This window comes from Sapajus apella, unplaced genomic scaffold, assembly GCF_009761245.1.
Source record: "Sapajus apella isolate SASKATOON/1434 unplaced genomic scaffold, GSC_monkey_1.0 scaffold42, whole genome shotgun sequence".
Taxonomy (NCBI): Eukaryota; Metazoa; Chordata; class Mammalia; order Primates; family Cebidae; genus Sapajus; species Sapajus apella.
In genome coordinates, this window is record NW_022436982.1 from 19,308,404 (window position 1) to 19,332,250 (window position 23,847).

At 39.8% G+C, this 23,847-nt stretch overlaps 1 protein-coding gene across 18 annotated transcripts in view; it reads left to right on the top strand.

The window, feature by feature from the left end:
• NFIB (nuclear factor I B) overlaps positions 1 to 23,847 on the top strand; it is a 443,164-nt gene that overhangs the window by 208,480 nt on the left and 210,837 nt on the right. For 7 of the 18 annotated variants that reach the window (XM_032300179.1, XM_032300186.1, XM_032300181.1 and 4 more), the window contains exon 2: positions 9,350 to 9,881. In XM_032300179.1, the coding sequence (XP_032156070.1) occupies positions 9,350 to 9,881 (532 nt within the window). Of the gene's footprint in view, positions 1 to 2,632; positions 3,378 to 3,689; positions 8,952 to 9,349; positions 9,882 to 23,847 lie in introns of those variants that run through there. The other 11 variants (XM_032300183.1, XM_032300182.1, XM_032300184.1 and 8 more) reach the window with 11 other exon arrangements.

Below are 23,847 nucleotides of genomic sequence, written 5' to 3' on the forward strand. Positions count from 1 at the left end.
TGGTAAATTAACTCCGGTTAAATTGAATATTTGTTCAAAGGGAAACTCCAGTAGTTAAAGCTGGTATTATCAGTAGAGCGTCCCCGCCCCCTCCCCTCAGAATCTGGTGAGGGTGAGAAAAGGGATGCAGTATAATGTGCAATACAAAGTGATGCTTTCGCGGCGGTGGTTTTTGTGTGTGTGTTTTAATCTAAGATGAGGTTGCCTAAAATTTCCGAGAGAGACGAGTATTTACTTGGATTAACCCCGACTGTCACCTCATTTCTTTCATCCAAAAAGACTGTCAACTTTATCCCAGCTTTTCAAAAAGAAGAAATGACCCGCACAAAGGAAATTAACGTTGTCAGAACGCTGACTTGAGGATTTGCCGGGGCAGGGGCGGGGGCCGCAGGGAGGCCGCTCCCAGGGCGTGTGGCCGAAGGGGTTAACTCGCTGGGGTCCGCGCGATTTCCCCGACTTTACCTGTCTCCCCAACCCCAGCAGCCCCCCTCCCCGGCCTCCTCAACTCCCCGCCCCCCAGCGCCTTTCTTCTTTGGGCTCTGGGTTTGCGGGGGCTGCAGCTGGTAAACTTGGCAAGCTCGCCTCATTAACAGCGCTCTTTGAAAACTGACTGTGTTTGAGCATTTCCCTAATGAGGACAGGACGGGGTTAAAAAGTGACCATTTCATGGTTGACTTGAACCTGCCTACTTTTCTTGATGTGTCGTTGTGAAATGCTTGATGTGGATAACTCCCACTAGGTGAAGGAAAAAGTCACTGGTTCCTCCAGGTCCGCTGGGGGAGGGAGGAGGGGAAGGTGGGCAAAAGCGGGAGGGACTGAGAGGGGCGAAAGTTGAGGGGACAAATCCAGAGCTGGGCAGCGGTGGAACGAGGACAGGCGAATCGGGGGCGAGCCTTGAAACTCCCCAGCTGTACCCGTGGAAGCGGGGCGGCCCCGCCCTGGGGATGGGCCCGGGAGGACCCGGCAGCCCTAGCCCCCGGCGCAGCCCCTCGCTAGGTAGACGCAGAGCCCCAGGCGCTCACTTTTCCTCTCTCCATTGTCTGGGCGTCCTTTGCTTCCACCTCTTCCCCACCCACCCCAAGCAGAAAACCGGATTTGGGGGGCGGTATGTGTGTGTGTGGGTGTAGAAAGGGTGCAAGGCGAACCGCCTCCCTCAAAAACCCCGGAATCAAGTTCATTCACTCGGAGCCGGCACCAGCGACGGGGTGGGGGCGGGGCAGCGCCGCGGTGGGGAGCGGGCGCGGGCGCCGAGCGGCTCCGGGCAGGCCGCCTCTGGAGGGCTGCAGCGGCACACGCACACCGCGCGCGCGCGCCCGCGTCCCCCGCCTGCCCACCCCGCAGCCCCGGGAGCGCCGCGGCCTCGCCCCGCCTGCACCCGGGCGGGTAGGGAGACGCTTTCCGCCGGCGCCCCGGGCCCCGGGGGGTGGGGATTGGGAGCCAGCCAGAGGGGCTGCAGGAGGAGAAGAGCGGAGCCGGGCGCAGGGAGGAGGAGGAGGAGGAGTGAGCAGGAGGCGGCGGCGGCTCGGCCCGGTCCTCCCGCTCCGAGTGAGGCCACGTGCACGGGGCACCCCAGTGGAGGGCGGCAAACCGAAGCGAAGCGCCGCGCGCCGCGACTGCCCCGGGCGCGGGCCCGCGGTGGGGAGACCCGGGAGGACCCCTCACCCCCTCCCTACCCATGAACCCGGGCTCCCGGCGAGGCCATCAGGGGCTGGGCGCCAAGTCCCCCAGGTCCTTGCCGGGGCTCCCCAACTACTTGAGCCCAAGTTCGCTCAGGCCCCCGCCTGCTCGGTCTCCCCCTCCTCCCTGCAGCCTCGGGCTCCACGGACAGTGCCCGCCCCGGGTGCGAGTGTCGGCGCCCCAGCCCCGGCCCGGGGGCGGCCTGGGTGTGAGGGAATTTTCCACTTGTTCCTTTCTCGGGCTCAGACCGGTTCAGTGCTTCTCCCACTCGGATGTTCCTGCGGCTTAAAGAGTCCACAGCGAGCACTGAAATACCTCTTCTAGGGCGGGTTTTCGGGAGTGTTTGTGTGTGCTGGTGTGGGGAGGGCAGCGGAAAGAAGAGATATTTTGGGAAAAAAAAAAAAAAAAGTCATGGTTCTGTGGCACCGGTAGGATACCTTTAACAAATGAGGGAGAGGTGGGGGGAGAGGAGGAGAAGGAGGAGGAGGAGGAGGAAGGTGGGGGGCGGGGGGTGTGGAGAGGCTGGTGCAAAAGGAATGCGCGTTTGCAGGAGGAGGAGTAAAGCGATGATTGTGTAATTAAATAATAAAACAATCCTTAAGTCTGATTTGGAGAGAGCTCGAGCGGGGTCCAGAGGGTGGAACCGGTGAATTTTTCAACTTCCAAGTTTTGCAACGAAAGAAAGCAAGAGAGGGAGGGAAAAAAAAAGAGCCCAGAGCAGAAAAGAGAGGAGTTTGGAGCCGAGCGGGAGAGCGGGATTTATCGTTTGGAATTTTTCAGGAGATCGTTTCGATCCCCCTGGGCTCTGGGCAGCGGCGGCAACAGCAGCCTCTACGCTCGGCCGGGTCAGACGCGGGGCGAGGCGGGCGGGCGGGCGGCCGGGCGCCGAAGACCCGGCGCGGGCGGCGGCGGCGGCGGCGGCTGCTGCAGCCGGGGACCACGCGCCGCGAGCCTCTTCCGCCCGGGAGATCAGCGCTCGCGCCCCCTCCCTCACCCCGGCCTCTCCCTTCTTCCCCACCCCACCCCTGCCCTCTCCCGCGCGCGCCCAGCCACCCGCGCGCACTCGCTCACGCTGCCCCTCGCGCACACACATGGTCGGCTCGCGGCAAAGTTTCGCTTGCGATCACCACTCCGGGATCCTGCCGCAGTGCTTGGGGCTGTAACCTTGAACTTTCCCAGCGCGGTGACACATTCTCCCTGCTCTCCCTCCTGCCCGCCCTCCTGCGCCCCCCTCCCCGCCTTTTTTCAAAAAGCATCTCACCACCAACCATCACCCCAAACCAACCCACACCGAACCTTCGCGCACCCCCTACCCCCCAACAACAACAACAACTGCAAAACAGAAAACAAATCCCCAAACCCAGGCGAAAAGCAGCCAACACCGGTGGCGACAGCGGCCTCGGCAAGCACGGCCAGCGCCCTCGGACTGCAGGAGGGTTAAAAGTGTAGATTGGATTTCACCCCGGGAAATCTAGCACGCGGAGTGAACTTGAATCTTTGGCTATTTAAGGAGGACTGGGTTTGTTGTGAAGTTGCGGTGATCCAGCGCAGAGCCAGGTCCTGATTGATCGCATCGCGGGCTCAGATGACTGTAAAATGAATAGATGAAATTCTTGCTTCTAGAAGATTTTCTTGGGCATCTCCGGGAAAGTGCGTTTTAAGGCGAAGTCATGATGTATTCTCCCATCTGTCTCACTCAGGTACATGTCTCCGTCGCTTTCTCGAGCTTTCTCTCTGGCCCGAAATGCCTTTGTTTTGTTTTGTTGCTGACAATTAACGGCTTGAGTTAACCTCTGCATATCCCCGTCCCTTGGAGAAGTGGCTCGGAGTTGGAGCAGGCGTCGCGGGGCGGCGTGGGAGCCGGAGAGCGGCCCCTCGCCCACGGACACCGCGAGCGCCCAGCCCCGCGCCCTGGGAAAGGAGAGCGGGCGCTGGGCCGGGCAAGGCCGCCAGGGGTGGGCAGGGCCGGGACTCGTAAGTGCGAGGCCCCGTGCGGCCCCCCAAGTGCCCGTTGCGGTGTGGCATCCCAGCCCAAGGTGCCCGCAGCTCCCTCGCCAGCTCGAGGCGGACTCGGGTTTAGGAGGACTTTAGGGGGACTAAGCTTTTAAAAACAGCCGGTGAACTTGGACGAGGGGACTGTAGCAGGAGTCTGTGTGGGCGCTGCTGGACTCCCCTGCAGGCGGTGGGCGGGCGACGAAGCAAGTCGGAGGTTGTGGTCCGGGGACCCATTCCTTTGCTTTATTTGGGGATCTGAAACCCTGGTCCACAGTGACCCGCTGCACTTTGGGGTTTCCAGTGACTGCACCGCAAAGGCAGTCTTTACGTTGACACGAGTTAGGCTGTCTTGGTGATTGTTAAGGAGTTTTAGAATGTTTTCATTTTGTGGAAACCTGTTCGTTTGACGATATTTGGGCGTAGCTAGCTCGTAAGGCATTTTATGGAATGCTGGAAAAGTAAGGTCATTTTTTTTTCTACTTTGAGAATTGTCCTAAGACCTTAGGAATAATGTTATGAAATAAAACACTGGCTTTATACTTTAAAAAAAACGATTTGTATCACTTTAAGCCAGACGGTCAAATAGAAAAGTGGTGAGACCCAACAGACTTACCTGAGGGCAGTTTTCATTGCTGCCCAGGGAACTAACAGCTGACAAAGTAACTAAAATATCTTAGCCCAGAACTGTTATTTGATGCAGTATTTTCAACCTCTAAAGGTATGGGGCAGCTTACTTAAGCTTTTAGGAAGATGTGTCACCTTTGGTAATTGATAACCATTTTCTTTGACATTGACATAAAAACTAATCAGTTAAAGAAGTGTCAGCCAGTCTTGGGTGTGTTCAAATTTTTAAAATATCTAATATCATGATGATGCATTTTTATAATGAACAAATAATTAAGATTTCAATTGTGTGACTATTAGAAGTCATTGTGATTCAAAAGGACTGAGGCATTCATAAATTGTGAATGAAGATGAAAACAATGATAAGGCTTATTCAGTGATTGGATACAGTCCTGTAGCTTTTTGGCTGACACATTTTTTATTGTTTATATTTTGTTTGGCATCCGAGTATGATTAACTTAGATATGGCTATTTTCAGCAAGTAAACATGCACTTTAATTTAACAAAACTGTAAAAATGAGTTGCTGAGCTATTTGTATTTTAAAAGCCATGAATGATAATAGCCAATAACTATGATGAAACTGTGTCAGGTATAACGAATTGTCTTTAGTTGTAAAGTTACCATTAACGTGACCCATCAACCGGGTATATTTTTCTCTCTTTCTGATAAGTTATGTTCACTTGATATTATTTTTACACAGTGAACAAATAAAACAAGTCAAAGCAAGATTTTCACTTACAGAATATAGCATCACTTATTCTCACCTGTAAAAGACTGAATAATTGTGCATTTCTCTGTATTTCTATTTCTAGCATCAGCTTTTCAGAAACATTGCTAGCAATTACACTGCATTTTTAGTTTTCTCCAAATATGTATTGAAAAGTCACTAGTTTTATCTTAATTTGTGTAAGTTAAAAATAATATTGCAGCACTGAGACATATGGAATGTTGGGAGCATATACAGCATAATCATTCAGCTATCACATTAGTATTCAAAGATACATACTTACCAACAATAACTTGTGATGACTAATATTTTCTACTATTTTAATAATACAAATCTAGGTTTATGTATAAAAACAAGGCCCATACCAGGGAAGGAATTTTAGCTTAAGAATTCTCACTTCACAAAGCTCCATGTGACTTTGCAGGTAATGTAGGTGTTATAAAAGTGAGGCTGCATTAATAGTGTTACTTTTGTATCAGATCAATAGTTTTGTATCACAAGAGCCTAGTAGCTGTAGCAAAACATGTTTCAGGACATGTAAATTGCAAAATAGAGTATCATTCTTCATTTATTATAACCTTTAAAAGTATCTCAATTATTGCAATAAGACATCTAGGTTTTAGAGAAAAAAAATCTTAATTTAAAAGGACCTACCATTAAATGTTATATTTAGTAAAATGATAGGCTACAGAATGAGCATATCAATAATCAATATTTCTATACCAGTATAAATCAGATATAAAAGAAAAATTAAGACCTATCACATATGGTTTAATATTTGTTAAAAATAATGTAAACTATTAATAATGTAACTTTCAATTGGCATGATGGCATTACATATATTTTTCTTTCATTGCTTTTAAGTTCTTTAGGTACATTTTTTTGCATGGTTTATTGTTACATAGCAATGCTCCAAGAACACTTAGTATTTACTCTCCTACCTCTATATGGGTCTGATTATCCATCCCTTTCATGGAAGCGGAAGAAAAATAAATATGCTTAGTGGAATTAACACCCTTTACTTTTATATCTGAAATTTGTAACTTGGTTATTTACTTTGTCAATTTAGGTCAATTAAAGGAAGTTTTAAAAGAGAGTTCAACACCAATACATTTTAATAAAAATTCTGAAAGAGCAAAGTTGTATATTACCTTTGTATACAGCTGTTTGATTTTAAATCTTTTATATGTTTTGCTTTTTTAAAAATTTTTTTGTAGTTGCTTAATGTTATTGTAATAATCCACTACTAGTTAGGATATTTAGAAACCTTAATTGCCTTTTTAAAAACATTTTTTATCAGGGCAGTTACCATGCTCCATATTCATGTCACTAATAATCTTTAAGAATATAGTGCTACTCATCATTAGGAAACAGTCACACTTGGGAGATGACATTTAGGTATGTTAATACAGAAATGTATGTGACTTAGAGCAAACCTCAACTTAAAGTCATTTTTGGAAGACATGTCCCCTTGTCAAATAAGTGCTTCACCTGAAAGGAATTTACATGATAGTGAAAGCCTGAACGATATCAATAAGGCAAATTGGCAGCCTGAGAAAGTTTGCTACTTCTATTTATCAATTAAAAAAAAGGATGTTTTAAAACAATATTTGGCAGCATTGACAGCAAACTCAAAAGAATGTTTAAAAACTATGTTTTGTGTGCATTTGCTAAGAATTTTCAAATTCAACCTTCAAATTTGGATTTGGTTGTTTAAAATAACTCATTAAAATTTTGAACTTTCTTGCATGATAGATTATGTTTATAGTCAAATATTGAAACTCAAAAAATTTAATCAAAATTGTGTTTTATGTCTTTATAAGAAAATGGAATGTCACTGAACATAGTACTTAAGGACGTAAGTACTTATGTGTTACCACAGGGCTTAATATTTGTAAAATTATATTGCATTTTAAAAAGCATGGCAAGGGTAAAGTGAGTGAGACAAAGCCCACCCACTCTACCTCATGTGCTCTTTACATTCTCAAAGTTTTAGTTTATGAGTGTGTATATATGTGTTTTTTAGTCATATCAATAAATCATAGTAATAGATTATAGGAAGTGAGTTACCAAAGCACATTTAAGTCCACATTTCCTTGAGCAGACTTTCCTTTTGCATATATTCCTAAAGGGGATAAACAAAGTTTTTGTAGTTACAGTGAAAGCTAAAAGCATGGCATCAGAAAGTGTATGGAGATAGGGAGGTCTTATCATGGGATGTGGTTGCTGTGAGCAGGGCTGCCTTCCCACACAAAGAACAGATTGTGGTTTAACTCTTTCCATGGCCTAGTTTAATGTGCTCGCATAGTAACCGAATTGTTCAAACCTCTGCTGGAAACTACTGATCGGTTTAATGATTTCCTCTATGGCATTTGGTTTTGCCTCATGCTGTGATGTAATCATCTGCATTCTGTATTCTTATAAAATTTTGATTCATACTTATTCTGGTGTAGGAACATTTACAGCAATGTTAGAACACTTGATAACTACATTATTGATTGGATGGGACATGTACTTCCATAGCTGAAGTGCATGTTGCAGTGTGTAGCATTAAAACTTTGAATTTCTTCTTAAAACTGCATTCATATCTATATTGGATTTTTTTGACACCTTCTTTGTTAAAGAATCGTTAGTTGTACTTTCATCATATTTACCTAATGGAATTAGTCAGTCTACTGGCTAAATAGAATTTATTCCACGTAGTTCAGGGTGATTAACATGGGTATGTAAATTCTAACTTGGAATACAATCAGAGAGAGTTATTTTGTAGCTGTGCTGAACAATATAGTCAATATGATCAGAAAAGTGGTGGTGGAAGTTCTCATTTGCTTCAAGCTTGGCTTATTGCATACATACGGTGTACATGCACAAGACGTTAAGCTCTTTCTCTTTGAACAGTAATAGGCCTAAGCTTATAAGACAGGTTTTACCTAAATCAGGAAGTAGTGAAACTGACTGCACTGGGAAGTAACTTGAAATATCTGTAGGTAAAGGTTATCTGCCATTCCTCACTGCTCCCCTCGATTAAAAAAAGGCTGGATGAAACAGGCAGGAAAAATGCAGAAGCCTACAGGTAACCTACTTAATTCAAAAGACGGGTACTATATAATCTATGTACCTGCAAATTCACAAGCACATGTGTATATGCACCCACAGTTCTGTCTGAGAATTCATCTACGTGGCAAATGAATTGTATAGAATCCACAAAAGCAGTAACTGATCAGCAGCGCACTCCTGGTGTCATCCTACCACGGCATGCAGAGACACAAAGAAAATAAAGTTGGTGCAAAGTTGCCATTTTTCATTGTTCACCTCAGATTGATTTTTAAGGGTTTTAGAATAATTGACATACTCGTGATCGGTTAACAAATTAACGGACTCTGTAGGGCTTCATATTCTATACTGGAAGCTGCTGGAAGAACATTTATGTAATTTTTGTTTTCAAGTTTGAGAACTATTAAAAGACGCAAGAGTGTGTGTGAGAGTGCAAGTGTGTGTGTGTGTGTGTGTGTGTGTGTGTGTGTTGGGAGCTGGTGTTGGTAGTGTGAGGAGAGAATGCACTGCTTAAAGTATGGAAACCTTCTGTTCAGGACACTGATACGACGAGCTGTGTCCTTTGCCCACTTTCCCTTACTGTATACCGGTTTCTCTAGTTACCACTCTTGGAATGGTGCTGTTTCAGTGTTGGAATGTTGGACGTTTGATAAGAAAATGGATCAAGTTTAATGGCGCATGCTCTTTGTGCCACCAGCAGCCTCTTGCTGAGAGCATGCTCCAAAAGCGGGAACTGTGTGGCATTACACTGAGCATCTATATGCTTTGTGTTTCTGTGCCACAGAGAAGAGAAATGAACTGTGGCATCGCTCCTGCCTTCTGAACAGCTCTGCTTCGATTAAAAAAAAATCTCACTGTGTTCTTTGTAAAATGGTACTGCATAGTGTTAGTTGTTGAATCAAATATTGAAATATTATATTAGGTGCCAAGCACCTTAGTTAGTTGCATATATTTTAAAGAATGTAGAATGCATGGCATTGGGGTGGGAACAAGGGGGATGGGGCCAGAGTGTAAATACAAAATATAAATCTTATTTTCTTTATAGGAGGGAGAATTGACCTGTGAATTTTGGTGGAAAGGGGACAGCTGGGCATACTTTACTTTCTTCTTGTCCTGTTATTTTGATAATTTTAAATAAGAAAGGAATGTGATTTTCATGTATAACTTTTTGTACTGAATTGGAAACGGATTGTGTTCTTATTTTCTGAGCTTTTAAAATTAAACTGACTATGCACATCTTTCCCTCACCCCTCCCCACCCGTCTTCCACAGGATGAATTTCACCCATTCATCGAGGCACTTCTTCCACATGTCCGTGCAATTGCCTATACTTGGTTCAACCTGCAGGCTCGAAAACGCAAGTACTTTAAAAAGCATGAGAAGCGAATGTCAAAGGATGAAGAAAGAGCAGTCAAAGATGAGCTTCTCAGTGAAAAGCCTGAAATCAAACAGAAGTGGGCATCCAGGCTCCTGGCCAAACTGCGCAAAGATATCCGCCAGGAGTATCGAGAGGACTTTGTGCTCACCGTGACTGGCAAGAAGCACCCGTGCTGTGTCTTATCCAATCCCGACCAGAAGGGTAAGATTAGGAGAATCGACTGCCTGCGACAGGCAGACAAAGTCTGGCGTCTGGATCTAGTCATGGTGATCCTGTTCAAAGGCATCCCCTTGGAAAGTACCGATGGAGAGCGGCTCATGAAATCCCCACATTGCACAAACCCAGCACTTTGTGTCCAGCCACATCATATCACAGTATCAGTTAAGGAGCTTGATTTGTTTTTGGCATACTACGTGCAGGAGCAAGGTAGGAACAGATTGTTCTTTTTTCTAGCACGGCAAACATTGCCCACAAATCGCCGTAGACAGAGTACCTGGCTTGGGTTAGATGGTCCTCAAGGCCCGTAGATATCCTCCACCCTCTCTGGGTACAGTGGGGTGTCCACTTTCACTCACATGTCCACTGCCATGTGCGAACCATGTAAATAGACGCGGAGCTTTCATACCTGGATAGGCGTGGATATTTAAGACCACAAAGAGATGCGTTTTCAAGTATCTTTAAAATGATATTCTTTTTCAAAGACATAGGGTAGTCTAACAAATACAGTTAATTATACTTCACTTTCCTTCATAGTCTACATTTTTGCACCTAGTCTTGTAATCTTTTCCTGATTTGAAAATGTAACTTTATTTATGAATAGTCAAACCATCCTAAATAATTTTTGTATTAACCTTTTAAATTAATGAGGTAGAGGGACTTTGTTTTTTGAATTTAGTATATTGCACTGAAAACAGAACTAACATTTACTATTGCAAAATGCTTAAAATAGATAGTATCAAAAGGCATATCTTACGTAGACCTAGATTTACTTAATTTTCATATTTCTATCAACACCTACTTTTGATTGTGCAGTATTCACTGTAGATTAAATGGAATTGAGTTATTTAAACTATTTATAATATTTTCCCAGAGTTACTTGGGAACACTTACTAATGTTAGTTTACTTGTGTGTAAATTCATAAAACTTACCGAGGAGGAAAGTTGTAGCACTCCTTACAGAAGAAAAACAGAAAGCAGACTGGTTACACTGGTTTAAAATAAATCTCAAAAAGAATGCAGAAACCGCATACCATACCTATTATTTAAAATACCCGATAAGGAGAGTGGTATAGATGTTGCCTAAATAATTAATTTAAAAAGACGATGTTATTACTGAATACTTGAATTAATGAAATATGTTTATTATTTTTATTTGTCTTAATATATTTTCCTTAAGTAGGTGAGAATGTATTTTCTTCAAATAAGTGCATCAAGATATAGATGTCCTTGCATTAGCAACAGTCCATAGTAACAAACATTTTACAAAGCAGCATACCAAAAGTAGACTGAAGTTTGAGCTGTCACAGATGGTGGGCATTTTCCAAACTTGGCCTTGTGGGGGGAAAAATGGCCTGCAGATAGCCAGGTTACAGACGGTTATCTGATGTTTGTTATATAAATGTGGGACTTAATAAATTGCTATGACTTTATTATCGTTCAAAAAAAATCAAAATTACTTTTTTGACTCTAAAATCTAGGTACTCATTATGTGCTTTTGTCTTGATTTTCTTGGCATAGTTTTAGCGATATGCTTAAGTGTCATTTTAGGATTTTTAGTCTGATTGTAAATAATGGTGTTGGATATTGCACATTTAGCAATACTGCATTTTCCTGAAAAAATGCAACATTGCATTTCATATTTCCATGCATTTAAGAATTACAGTCCAAATAATGATGGTTTGGGGAAAATAATATTTTTGTCCCATGTGTCCTTAAATAAAACTCATTAACACATGACACTTAATTTGATTGACAGCTGTCTAGTAGGCGACACTTTAAGGTGGGCTGTATATATGTGTTGAATCGACTATAAATGTGTTATAACTGTGTTGTGAAAGTCAAGGAAGTAAAGTTTCAAAAAGTGGGTCATGTAACTTTTTAGTGCAGAGAGAGAAGATTTGCAACCACTTCCTTACTGCTCATTTTTTAAGTTGCTTGAAGACTAGGTTTTGAGGTGCACCTGCCCACATGCACATTTACTCCTGGGGCAGGCAGCCAACTCTTAGTTTTCATGAACTGACAATAAAGATTTGTAAAGATAGATTGAAAGAAGGAAAAAAAAATACATAAATGTCTTCCATGTTGCACCACCGGTCATGATAATCATAAAGTTTTAAGCAACTCTTAGAGACCACGTTTTGGATAAAACACTGATTTTGTGGTTGTTGGTTCAACGATCTCTGTTCTGAGAACTTTTCATTATTTTATTTTGTTCATCTAACTTGTATCCTCTGCTACCTGCCAGTACATCGTCTTCTCTTATCATCTGTTGGTTCTTCTTTTGAAAAACTCTCGTCAGGATGCTTTTGTGTCTTTCCTTTTTCAAAATTTATATATATATTTTTGTCAAGTGTAGGTTAATTACGTTGTTTTGTAGTGCAATTTATTGAAGAAGGTGGATTTTAAAAGATAATTCTCTAGGCAGAGGGCTGCAGCTTGAGAGTCATGACTTTTTATTTCTCTTCTAAGTACATGATAACCCACTTAAGTGTGTTTTATAAATCAGGTAAAGAAGTATAAAGGAAAACATGAAAGAAAAATCAGAAAAGAGAAATGTAACGTCTGTAACAGAAAGAGCAACAAAATTACATTTCCCCCTTTTTCTCTCTCCCCACTTCTAACTGACTGGGAGAAAAACATGAGAAAGAACAGAGAATGCCAAAGATGGTTGCCACTGGCACCAGGATTGGCATCAGACCCTCTTTGTTTAGCTCAGGACGTCTGTGATTTGTTAGTTGGCATCCGCATTGCAGTGTGGAGTGATGTTACAATATATTGACAATTTCCAGATCTAGAAATGTCAATAGTCCTTTTGGTTATTTATACAAGATCACATACTGCATCTCTTCTGGAAGATGAAATAAAGACCAACATATAGTAAAGTTTCATTGTTGACCAACTTCCTATGCATTTCTTTTTACCTCTTTCTCTTTTGGTTCAACCAACACTTTTTTTCTTTCTTCATGCCCAGCAGCCTCATCTTTCTGAAATGTGGAAAGAGTTACTAGAGCTTTGACACAAGCTGTAGTGCTACATCTGCATCTGATATGGTTTGGGGAAAAATTTATGCTTTTTGAAATCATTTTTAATATATAGTTCATTAGACTTTTGCATTACACGGCCATAAGGCAGGATTTTCTTTAAAGCTAAATCTCTTTGTTATTCGGCTTCTATGCATATAGTCTGGTTGACCGCAATTCAGTCCATTTTGCTAGTTCCTTATATTAGAAAAGGGTGATGTTCAATATAGTTGTTTATAAAATTAAATGTTCCCCTGCATTTCACCTAAAATGTACACATCATTTGGGAGTAACTGCGTTTAAATCCATAAAAATCATTTGATGTTATTGATTCAGAGGGCTGCGCTTCGGCTGTTTCGTTGCTACAAGAACCGCCATTTTGTTTGTGAAGTGCCAGGCGAGGGGGAAAAAAAAGGCAGACACTGTGTTTGATGCCAATAATGGTTGCCAGTGGCACCGAGGTTGGCATCAGACCCTCTTTGTCTAGTTGCTGAATGCCTTTGATTCGTTGGTTGGCATCCGCATTGCAGTGGGCACACTGGAAAGTTTTTGACAATCCCTGAATGAAAGCTGCTTGCTTGTTTGCTGCAGCAAACCTTAGCTAATATAAAACTCTTCCTTTTTTTGGGTTTTGCCTAAAAAAATTGTGACAGATTAAAGAAAAAATAGCTTTAAATGATATCCATTTTCCCAAAGATATTAAAGATGTCCAATGATTCTTGGGCAGGTGGTACCTATTCCCCATATTGTCTTTGTTATTTGCATTGATGAAAGCAAAGCAAAATAAAACCAAACAAAAACCAGACAAACCTTGCACAGCACACCTTCCTTGGATGTAAGTGTCCTATAGGATGCAGGGTGTACTACGACAACTGTGTGGAAGACAAACCTAACGTAGTGATATGTAACGCATTCATTATGACTGACTGTTGCTCTCAGTCACATCACTGCTTATTTCTTATGCAATTTCTAGTTCCTTCACTTTCCACTCTTGCAAATTTTATAGTAACATTTGAGAGACCCTGGTTTTTCCTCTCTAGTTAGAAATGTGTAACAGAATACATGTTTAAAAAGAGTGAGAGAAAACTTTAAAGAAGAGACCTATGTGTTAAGGTCTGATGTAAATCAGTCATTCTGGAATTTCTCAATTCTGCATTACAATGTTATGAAATTCTCAGTGCACAATTTTGTACACTGGAAAAATCAGCCAAAAGGCTAAAATAATTTTGGTTAAAGTTTCCTAGAGAGTTAGCATTAATACTGCTTTTCAGTTAACCACCGTTATCTCATTAATTAATAAGAAGGATTAGCAGTTCTACCCAAAGGGCTGCACAGAAGGAAGTCTGGCCTATGGGGGGCCTTGAGTTGCCAGACTGTGTCCTGTCTGAAGGGGAAAAAAGGAAGGGGGTGGTGGTGATGGTGGGGGGCGGGGGGAGGGGTGGATCGGGGGTGGGATTGGCCTTTTTCTGAGGCAGGAAAGAGTTTTGAAGAGAGAGGTCACAACACACCAAGACATTTAAAGATCTCAAGAGATAGTAACTGTTGTTATATATGTAACAGATTAGAGTTTAAAATGAGTCAGCCTAACTGATTTTCGGACTGCATTTTGCACTCTTATTAAACATGTTTTGGAGTGTTAAGGAGAGCCCAGAAACCTCATTGCTACCCGAAAAAGGACTAGTTTCCTTTAGCCTTGTTGAACCCTTAAATTTACGATCACTTGTTGGATGGCCACTTTTGTTGCTTTATTGTTAAATGTTATAATAATTGAAGTACATTTTAAGTTGTGAAAAATGTGACTTGTTTACAGAGGAAGTTGTAATCATTATTATTGCTTTTGAAATAGAAGCCTTCCTGGTTGTCATACATCATTAGTGAGGAAGCAAATGCTAAGAATTATTTTCTTCCTACAGTTACTGAATTTCAGAATCCTTTTGGGTAACAATTATTTCTTTATGAAAAGCTTAAGTAGATAATTATTTGCAAGTTGGCAGTGTATTTTAACATTTTAATAGATTTCACTTCATTTGCAGGTATTTCCCATTCTGGGAAAAAATAAGATTTCGTAATTGATTAAAATGAGGCTGCTCTCTAGGATGATTTGGTGTGTCTGCATTGTGAAATGCTCTGGGAGCATAAAAGTTTGTGTGTAGGAGAAATACTTGGTATGCATATTTGATTTAGGGGAGCACTGTTAAGTTTTCCCATCTAGCAACTTGTCCTTGACTGAACTTGTGAACTCTAGTGCACATTTGTTTGCATTCTGGCTCATACACAATTCACTAGATAAAGAAGGGCTCTTATTGGCACGTCTTGCTCCTAGGCTTAATGAGACCTTTGTGGGAACATATATTGTGAGATAAGATACTTAGCAATTTTCTCACTGATAAGAAGAAAACACAGTCTCCGACCAGAAGTTCACCCTCTATGCTGTGAGGTCCCTGCCACAAGATAGCTTTAGCAGACAATTTAAGAGTTAAACTCTGAGGCCCCAGTTGCCAGCTGGGGAAGCTTGGCATCTGTGTTCCGATATGGCAAACTAAGCTCTTGCATTGCTGTTAATATGATCTCATTTTTCAAAGGGAAGGGGGGAGAGAAGGAGTGAGAGAGGGAGGGAGGGATGGAACACTTATTTGTTATATCAATTATGATATTCAAATATTTAAAAATATATAGTACCCCACTTTCTGGAGGCAGCAAAGGTGGGTAAAATATCCTACTGACAGCATTAGGCATTCTTACCCCGCACCCTGTATACCCAGCATTACAAATTTTGTAATGAAAAATATTTAACTAGTTTATGCATTTGGATTTACAAATTTAGTGCTCAGTGTCTCTTAAGTGGTAAAATAATTCCAAATAACTCCATATTTGTAAGAACTAAAATAATGTGCATTGTTCGTGAGTAATGGTAATTGGAGGAGACTGTGCATTGTGGTGACAGGAGTGATGGTCAGGTCTCCTGAAGGATGCCTTCCTGATAAGCACAGTTATAGTGTCTGTGCCTGGGGACTTAGAGCTGGATGGGAGCCATTTAGAGAGGCCACCCTATTGCCACAGCTTTAGTTCTTTAAAGTTTCTGTTTTCTAAAGTGGTACATGAGAAGCACTTCCAAACATAAAGATTTGTAGTATATTTGGTAGGATTCTTCATTTACTTGTTTTTCCCTAAATTTGGAATTTAGGAAGAAGCTGTCATAAGGAAGTTAGAGTTGTAATCCTTCATTAACTTTTTCCTTTTGAATTTGGCGCTTATAACTTGAAACAACAGTTCAAGATATCCAATTTAGTAAGGTTTTTCTCCTCACAAGCTTTCATTTGGCCGGATTAAAAAACCAGACTGGTAGGCTGTATAAAAGTGTTCACTAGCACTCTTGCCGTCCCTGCTGGCCAGTTAGAATTTTAGCACCTGAAAAGAGTGGGACCTAACGGGAGGTTATGTCAGAATTCTCAGGAATTCTTAAAAATTGAGGTAAGTTAGTTTTCATTTCTATCATCATGGTGATTTATATAATAATGGACTTATAATCAAAGAAATAGTTATTGCTTTGTTCAAAGCTCCAAGTTTGCAAAGAGTGCAAAGAGCATATGAAACACTCATTAAAATGGTCAATTATTAAATACCTGAAAATGATAGACAAAGGCGATCCCTGGCTCTGAAACTCGCTTCTGGGTAAATGTTTCTCTTTAGTTTATGAAAGAATAGCATTTTCCAGTTTGAAGTTGATGGAAGTAGAACTTTCAACACTTAAGGGGTTTTCCTATGTATATGCTATGGTGGAGCAAATGATTAGCCAACATAATGTTCAAAGCGAGTTTTCCAGCCTTTTTCCCTCCATCCTTGTGAAGGGGGAATAATTTTAGAAATCTCAAGGACTAGTGGTTGTGCGATCAGAAACTTGAGTTATTACGGCCGCATGCCTCAGTGCCAAGCATAGCAAGAAGAGACGCTTCCTTCTGATCATGCTTACTTTTCTGTGGCAACGTGGTATGTCGTCTCATTTTAAAGTAACTTCTTAGGACCTTGAACTCTAATTATGTGATGCAGTTAATTTAACTGAATGCAGTTGTTAGAATTTGGCATAGAGAATAAATCATCGAACTGCAGAGAACTTGTGAAAACTAAGTGCATGTAGTAAGGAGTGAGTCTGTGGGATTAGCTTGTAATAGATTGAACGTTACAGGATGTGAGACTAATGGGACTTGAATGGTTGGGCTTTTTGGCTGTTATATTATTTAGAAAATTGGAAGAAATGGCTAACCAATGAGGTGGAAAGTCCTTGAGGCTGAATTGAAAGCCACACATTTAAAAAAATCCTCAAAATTTAATTGCTCTAAAATGGGAAAGCAGATGATTACATGCATCAATATATTGTTTATAATAAAACACTTAGATACACATATTCTGTTTATGATGATAGCTTAAACAGGACAGCATTGATGAATCACTGACAAATTAAAGAACTCTAAACAAGGACTATATAATTAAAAATATGGGGTGATGGATGAAGTAATTTTACTCTCAAAAGTTGCCTGGAGGTTGTGTATTTTCAGAATCCTATTTTAAGGCAGTTCAGAACATGCAGTAAGTTATTGATGAAGCACAAACCAGTTGAAAATGGAATTTGTTTAAGCAAGTGCAAAATAAAATAAGAATTGCCTTTCAGAAAAGAATTCTTTCATGCTAAATAAATGCAGTTTTAAAATTTCAGTTAGCTTCAACTCCATTCACAATAGTCTATTTCTCAAAATAGTCAACTTAATAAATAATGTTCATTGAATTTGAAATACACGTCTCATAAAACTACATAAAGGCATTTAACAAACATCCATTAATATTAAGTGATGCATATATATTCTCATGCTGAATGAAGATGAACTTTTTTTAAAAAAAAAACAACCTGACTTTTCATACTCATTTTGAAAAAAATACATGGAGAAATGTACGGTGCTAACAGGGAGTGGTAGAGCTTGGGACAAAAATCTAATCATGAGCATAGATATGAAGAAAAAAGTTATTTGAAGTAGGGTGTATTCTGTAATTCATGTGAGTAGGGGATTACATTTATGCCTATGCTAATAACATGATTATGTCAATATGAAATCTATACCCCTCTATTAGTGAATTCTAAAGTGTAGAAAATGTACCTTCATAGGACAACTTGTATTTTATTATTCTGACATCTGCAGTTTCTGGATGGATTACCTTAAATTTGCTATGCTATGTTAAAAGCCTTGTTTTATGAGGTCGGTCTCAGCTTCTGGCCTTGGTGTCAGGAACCCTGCTACGTGATGCAACTTGCCTTGTTAGGTTTAATTGACCAAAGCTGATGTGTTAAAACAATTCATTTGCGCTGTAACTTATGCCCTGGCTAAGTTGCTACCTGAATCCCTTGACCTTGACTTGTTTGGGTCATGAAATGGCTGCAAGCTGTTTGACCTTTCTATTGTGTAATAATGTCACTGTTTCCTCTTATTCTTTTATGGTAATAGCTGACAAAAAGGCCGAAGCCCTTACTTTACACACCAGTGGATTCAAGGCGTCCTTCTGCAGTAGCTACATCTTCTGTTTGACATGGTCTGGCTGTAGAAGTGACTTTCTTTTGTTTGCTGACAGTGATGGGGACAAATTTGCTGTCCTCCTTGCTATAAGAGGTGGGGCATAATATTCTGGCATTTGGAGAGATTTAGATCTTTTCTGCTTAGATTTTCAGTTTCTGTGTTTTATGATGGTGGATATCACAGTTTCCTTTTCCACACTCTTCTGAGGTTGACTTTTCAGCTTTTTATATTTACGGTTTCTTTAATAATTACTTTTCAGCATTTTCAGTTGCTACAATAAAGATATTTTGTTGTCATAATGTAAGGTAAAAGTGGGAAATTGAGTCATGCTTTTGGTTGCCAGTATGAAAACAACTGACTTTTGAACTTAACGCTATAAATCTTTGATTAGTGCTGAAAAAATCTGTGTACTAAACATGTAGGATAAAACCAAAATTTTTTTTAACAAATTAGTAATGTTGTAACTTTATGTATACCATCTTATGTTATAGTTTTAAGGGGATCCTATCTTTTGTGACGTAAATAGCTAAATTTCATGACATAGTGGAGAACCATTAGTAAATATGAAGATTTTATATCTGTGGGGACTTTTGCCAGCATGTAAAATTAACTATTTATTTTAATGAATATAAAAATTGTTTTTTCTACTCCATGAAAACCTCATGTGCAAAAATAGAGAATTTTACCTCCGTTCTTCTCTTCTGAAGCAGTGAAATAATTTTATTTTTAAAATATTGGAAAAGCCTTCTAAAATGTTAAAACACAGATATTTTTATCCTACCAAACTCTTCTTTGCCAAATATGACATTATAGTTCATGATTTTTCCTGTATTTGCCAGATTAAATATTTAAAATCCAAGCTGTTACATTTTATTTTTAAGTTATTAGAGGAAAAAAGGAAGTTTAAGTTAGAATGTACATTTCCTTACTTGTGTGTTGCATACTGTTTATACATGTGTGTAGATACACTGACAGATGAGAGACAATGTGCTGCAGGCACTAGAACTTTGGAAAAAAGCAGTCGATTTCTGTATTCCCGTCTAAAAAATATCTGAAAATAGCAGGTGGGAGGCTTTCTTTTCTTTCTTTCTGGTTTGTTTGTTTGTTTGTTTTTGTTATTGTTGTGTTATAAACTTTTTCCCCAGGAATGTTTACAAGATCAAGGAATTTAAATGCTTTTCAGAATGAATCATGTTAATAATCCAGCATCATAAGGGTCAGAGGAAGAAGGTTGAATGAAATGCTCTGAATCTGATTTTAGTCAGTAGCCTCAGTTTTTCTCTCTTCTCTTGTAAAAACTAGTCTGGAGTAGAAAACATCTCTCTTGCCTTTCTGCTGGCTCATTAGCATCCTCAGGGGCAGCATCAACATGGAGTTGGTTTTAGATGTGGTTAGTGGGCCAAGGGGTCAGATGACATTGGGACTATGATCTGAGAATAGCAACCAGCCCAGGAGATGTAAAAATCTCTTCAGTGTTCTCCTGACATCTACCTCAGTTCCTACATCAAAAGAATTTTAAGATGATGTCACCTGTCAAGTTAAAGTTCCTGGTCCGTGGATAACTTGTGTGTGTGTGTGTGTATGCGGGCAGGGAGGCGGGGAAGTGTACATGAACACATGTGTTGTAGGCAGTCGAGGAGAAGTGAAGTTAGGAAAGAAGGAGAAAGGTGGGGCTTAGATCTTGCAGGAATTTCTGAAAAAAGATGGCTTATTCTTAGACTGAAGAGTAAATAATGTGCAAAGTAAAGTATTCTGTCATCCTTTGAATTTTGAATTGCCTAAGAAGTTGAGCATATCTCCCTTCTGCCTTTTCAGTTTTTGTAGAGCATAAAAACTGTCTTAGTTCAGGCTACTATAACAAAATAACATAAACTATGTGACTTACAGGCACTAAAACTTGTTTCTCCCAGTTCTGGAGGCTGGAAGCCCGCGATCAGAGTGCCAGGATGGTCGAGTCCCAGTGAGGACTCTCTTCTGGGTTGCACAGTGCCAACTTCTTGTTTCTGTACATGGCAGCAAAAGAGTGAGAGCTCTCTGGGATCTCTTTTATAAGGGCAGTAATCCCATTTGTGAAAGCTCCAATCTCATGACCTAATTATCTCCCAAAGACCCCACCTCCTAATACCATCAGATAGGGGGTTAGAATTTCAACACAGGGATTTGAGGGAGACCTAAACATTCAATCTGTAACAAAAATCATGTGCATAGAATTTGACATTTTGGGTTCTAGTCTTGGTTCTGCCATTTATCTGCTTTGTGACATTGGTTGAGTCACGTAAGCTCCACATGCTTTGCTTTTCTGTTTTGTAAATTGAGGATTAAAATGCCTACTTCACGGGGCTGTTTTAGGATTAAATGAAATAATTCATGCAAGTAAAAGCAATAATGTTAATAATAGCAATTACTACTATATATGGAGGAACATAGCATAATTTAGACTGCCAGAGAAACTATCCAGTAGCAAAAAAAAGGAATGACTGGATGTGAAGCGGAGGGTCATCATTTAGTTCATATTTATCTCAGGTAATAAGACATACCAAAGAGAAAATCAAAGGCCTGCTCATAGTATAGTGTGCATAAATATTTATTATTGAAAACTCTTTGTATAGGCACATGAAGCTAGCTAGTTGTGTATAGTTTTAAAATCATTTAAGTTAGAATGATTATATGGTTTTAGAAGCCATTTTATCTCCGATTTACTAAAGAATAAATTTATTGATCAATCTAGGTATATTTGAAGGGAAAGAAGAAAATAATTTTATTAGTGGTTCTCTGAATAAATAACTCAACTTTGTGTGGATAAAGGGTATCCTATCAAGTACTTGTAATTCACTGCATTCCAATGAAAGTGTGAAACTCTCATGTACAAAAAATTGAATTGCCAACATTTGGGAGAACTACGCTTATGTTTTAGATTTCTTTGGGCAGAAGTGATGATGTGACTAGACTGGATTGTTCTTAAAAAAGCATGCTGCTGGTTTTTAGCCTCTTTTTAAAGTCCGAAAGTATCTTATTTAAAAATGACCCTTAGTTGAGTCAAAACCTCAAACCGTTTAATCAGTTGCATGAATTGTTTTGATTTTATTGCCATTTAATTTTTCTCCTTTAAGTCACTCTTTCCCATTTCTCCTTTTTTATGATGTTAAAAAATTAAATAATTAAATGAGCTTCACAGGAAATAAGTTAATATTTATTACTCAAATTGACTTCACTTTTCTAAGAACACCTGGAAGTCAAATGGAAAACGGTTAAAACATTTACTCTTACCAAACTGTCACTTGGGATCACAGTGTTTTACTTCAGTAGCTATGATTGGTTGGATCCATGTGGTCATGGAACCAACTACGTGGCTGGATCCTTGGAGGAACTAGTTTTGGTGCTTCTCTACAGCCAGCGAATTGTACCCCTCAATTTTCATAGGAGGTGGAGTGATCAGCCCATATCCGCAATCCCTGCTAGGGATATTTAAATCACGTGTCACATTGATGCAGCGTAAAAAGGCATCATATTCTTATATGGAGCACTTTATAATAAATATGTCTTATACCTAGGGGTTCTAGCCATGAGTTAATAGGAGAAGTTATTTCACTGTTTGTCCATTAGTTAAAGGGTAACTAGGGTGTGCAGAAAGCAGCATCAGAACATTGATTAGCTTGTTTGGATTCTGGCACATAATTTTTAATAATTGTGGTATTCCTTTTCTTTTTGATAATATACTGGTGTTTAGTGACACTTCTGTTCATGGGATACACAAAAATAAAAAACCATATGCATGAAACAAAATGCATCCACAGTTTTTTAACATATGTAAACTGGGATCGCTGTTGATGGCAGAAGGATTTGGTATTACGTCTTTCTAATGCATTTGAAAGCTTGCTTACACTTATGATTTAAAGTTGATGTTCACTTAAAATGGGAACATATACATGGTTCTTAAATACTAGTTGCCTTTCACAGCCTCTCAGAGATGCTTGCATATTTCTTTATTCCTAATGGTAAAGCATCAACATTTTAGGATATGACTTAGAGTTATCATGTACCAATTTCTGTTCTATTTACAGTCTCCAAATAAGGGAAAAGCAGCTTATAGTAATATGAGGATCACTGGTCTTACAATAATTAAATAGACTTGTTATACTACATTAATCCCTTTTGGAACATTTGAAATGACTTCTTAGTACTAACAAACACAGCATTAGGGCCTACAGTTAATCTGCTTTTTGTATCCAACATTTGTGTAATATAAAACATGTGCATGGAGAAACATATTTTGGGTTTAAGATGAGTTCATGGGAGGACAAAATGAAATTGTATTGGACTGTTGAGCAATATGAATATAATGCCAAGCACTGGTAAAATATGGAATTCATTTAGAGTCAACATAGGTAGACAAATTGTTTTTAGTAAGTTTTTGTTTTTTGGTGAATACCGTGTTTGGGCTGTCAGACTTGCTTTTCCCCTGAGATCCATATTTTGTACATGACACACCAGATATATGCAATATGAAACAGAAACAGATTTTCAATCTATTATCCAGGAGTTTGTGTTAACATCTTGTGAACTTGTGGCTCTTGGTATCTGTCATTGATAAGGTGATGATCTATTAATCCTAGAGAAAGGGAGGTAGAGTACATTTTAAAGTGTAGTTCAGTCTTGTTCTGTAGTTCCTAGAAGTGGCCTAAGTTACTGATAGACTCTGCACTTACTGTTCAGAAAGCATCATTACAGATTTGTTGAAGGCACTCCTGAGTAAGGATTGTGCTTGCGTCTCCTGCTGTGGAAGGCCCATGAGACATAATCTCCTCCTCACTGTGGGCTTCTTTATTGTTGTTGAGTTTTTTTATACTCAGGGATATGAATTCAACCTTGGGTGTTCCAGTTACAGAGAAAATATTTCATGAAGGATAAAGTGTTAGTTCAATTCTAGGACAGATTGCATGCATATATACAGAGTACTATGGAAATGCTGAGATTATTGAGTAGTTTGCAGCCATTTTCGACCATGTGCCTGGGACCAGCTAACACGTTGTCAGGGAAAAACATGATGTAGCAACAATATTAGATCATGCAAATGAGACTACTGAATAGTAATAGTTATGGGCAATATTTTGGAAAACACTGATTAGTGACAGTTTTATTACAGCAAATGTATGTATCAAGTCCCCAGATTTCATTGTAATGCACTGAAAACAGATGTCAAAGTGTCCCAAACAGAATTTCATGGTTAATCTACATATTGCATGGAAAGTACAAACAAACCATTTAGAATTCTGTTATTTAATCCTTTTACAAGGAATGAAAATATACAATTTAGATTTACTCCATTCTTTTAATTTCAGTTTTTGTTTTCTAGGGGCTGATGATAAATTTTTTTGTTTATTTTCTTAAGATGCATATGGGAGAAGACATATCTGCATATGGACATGATTTTACTTAATGTATTTTGAAATGTAAGTTTCTGAACATAAGGTCTTTACATTAAAAAAAGAAAAATTAGACTAAATTATTTAGTGACCTGGTAATGAAATTACCTTCTTCTATTCCTTTGTTTATTGATGTAGAGTTTTACTCTATGCCATATAGTGATTGGAG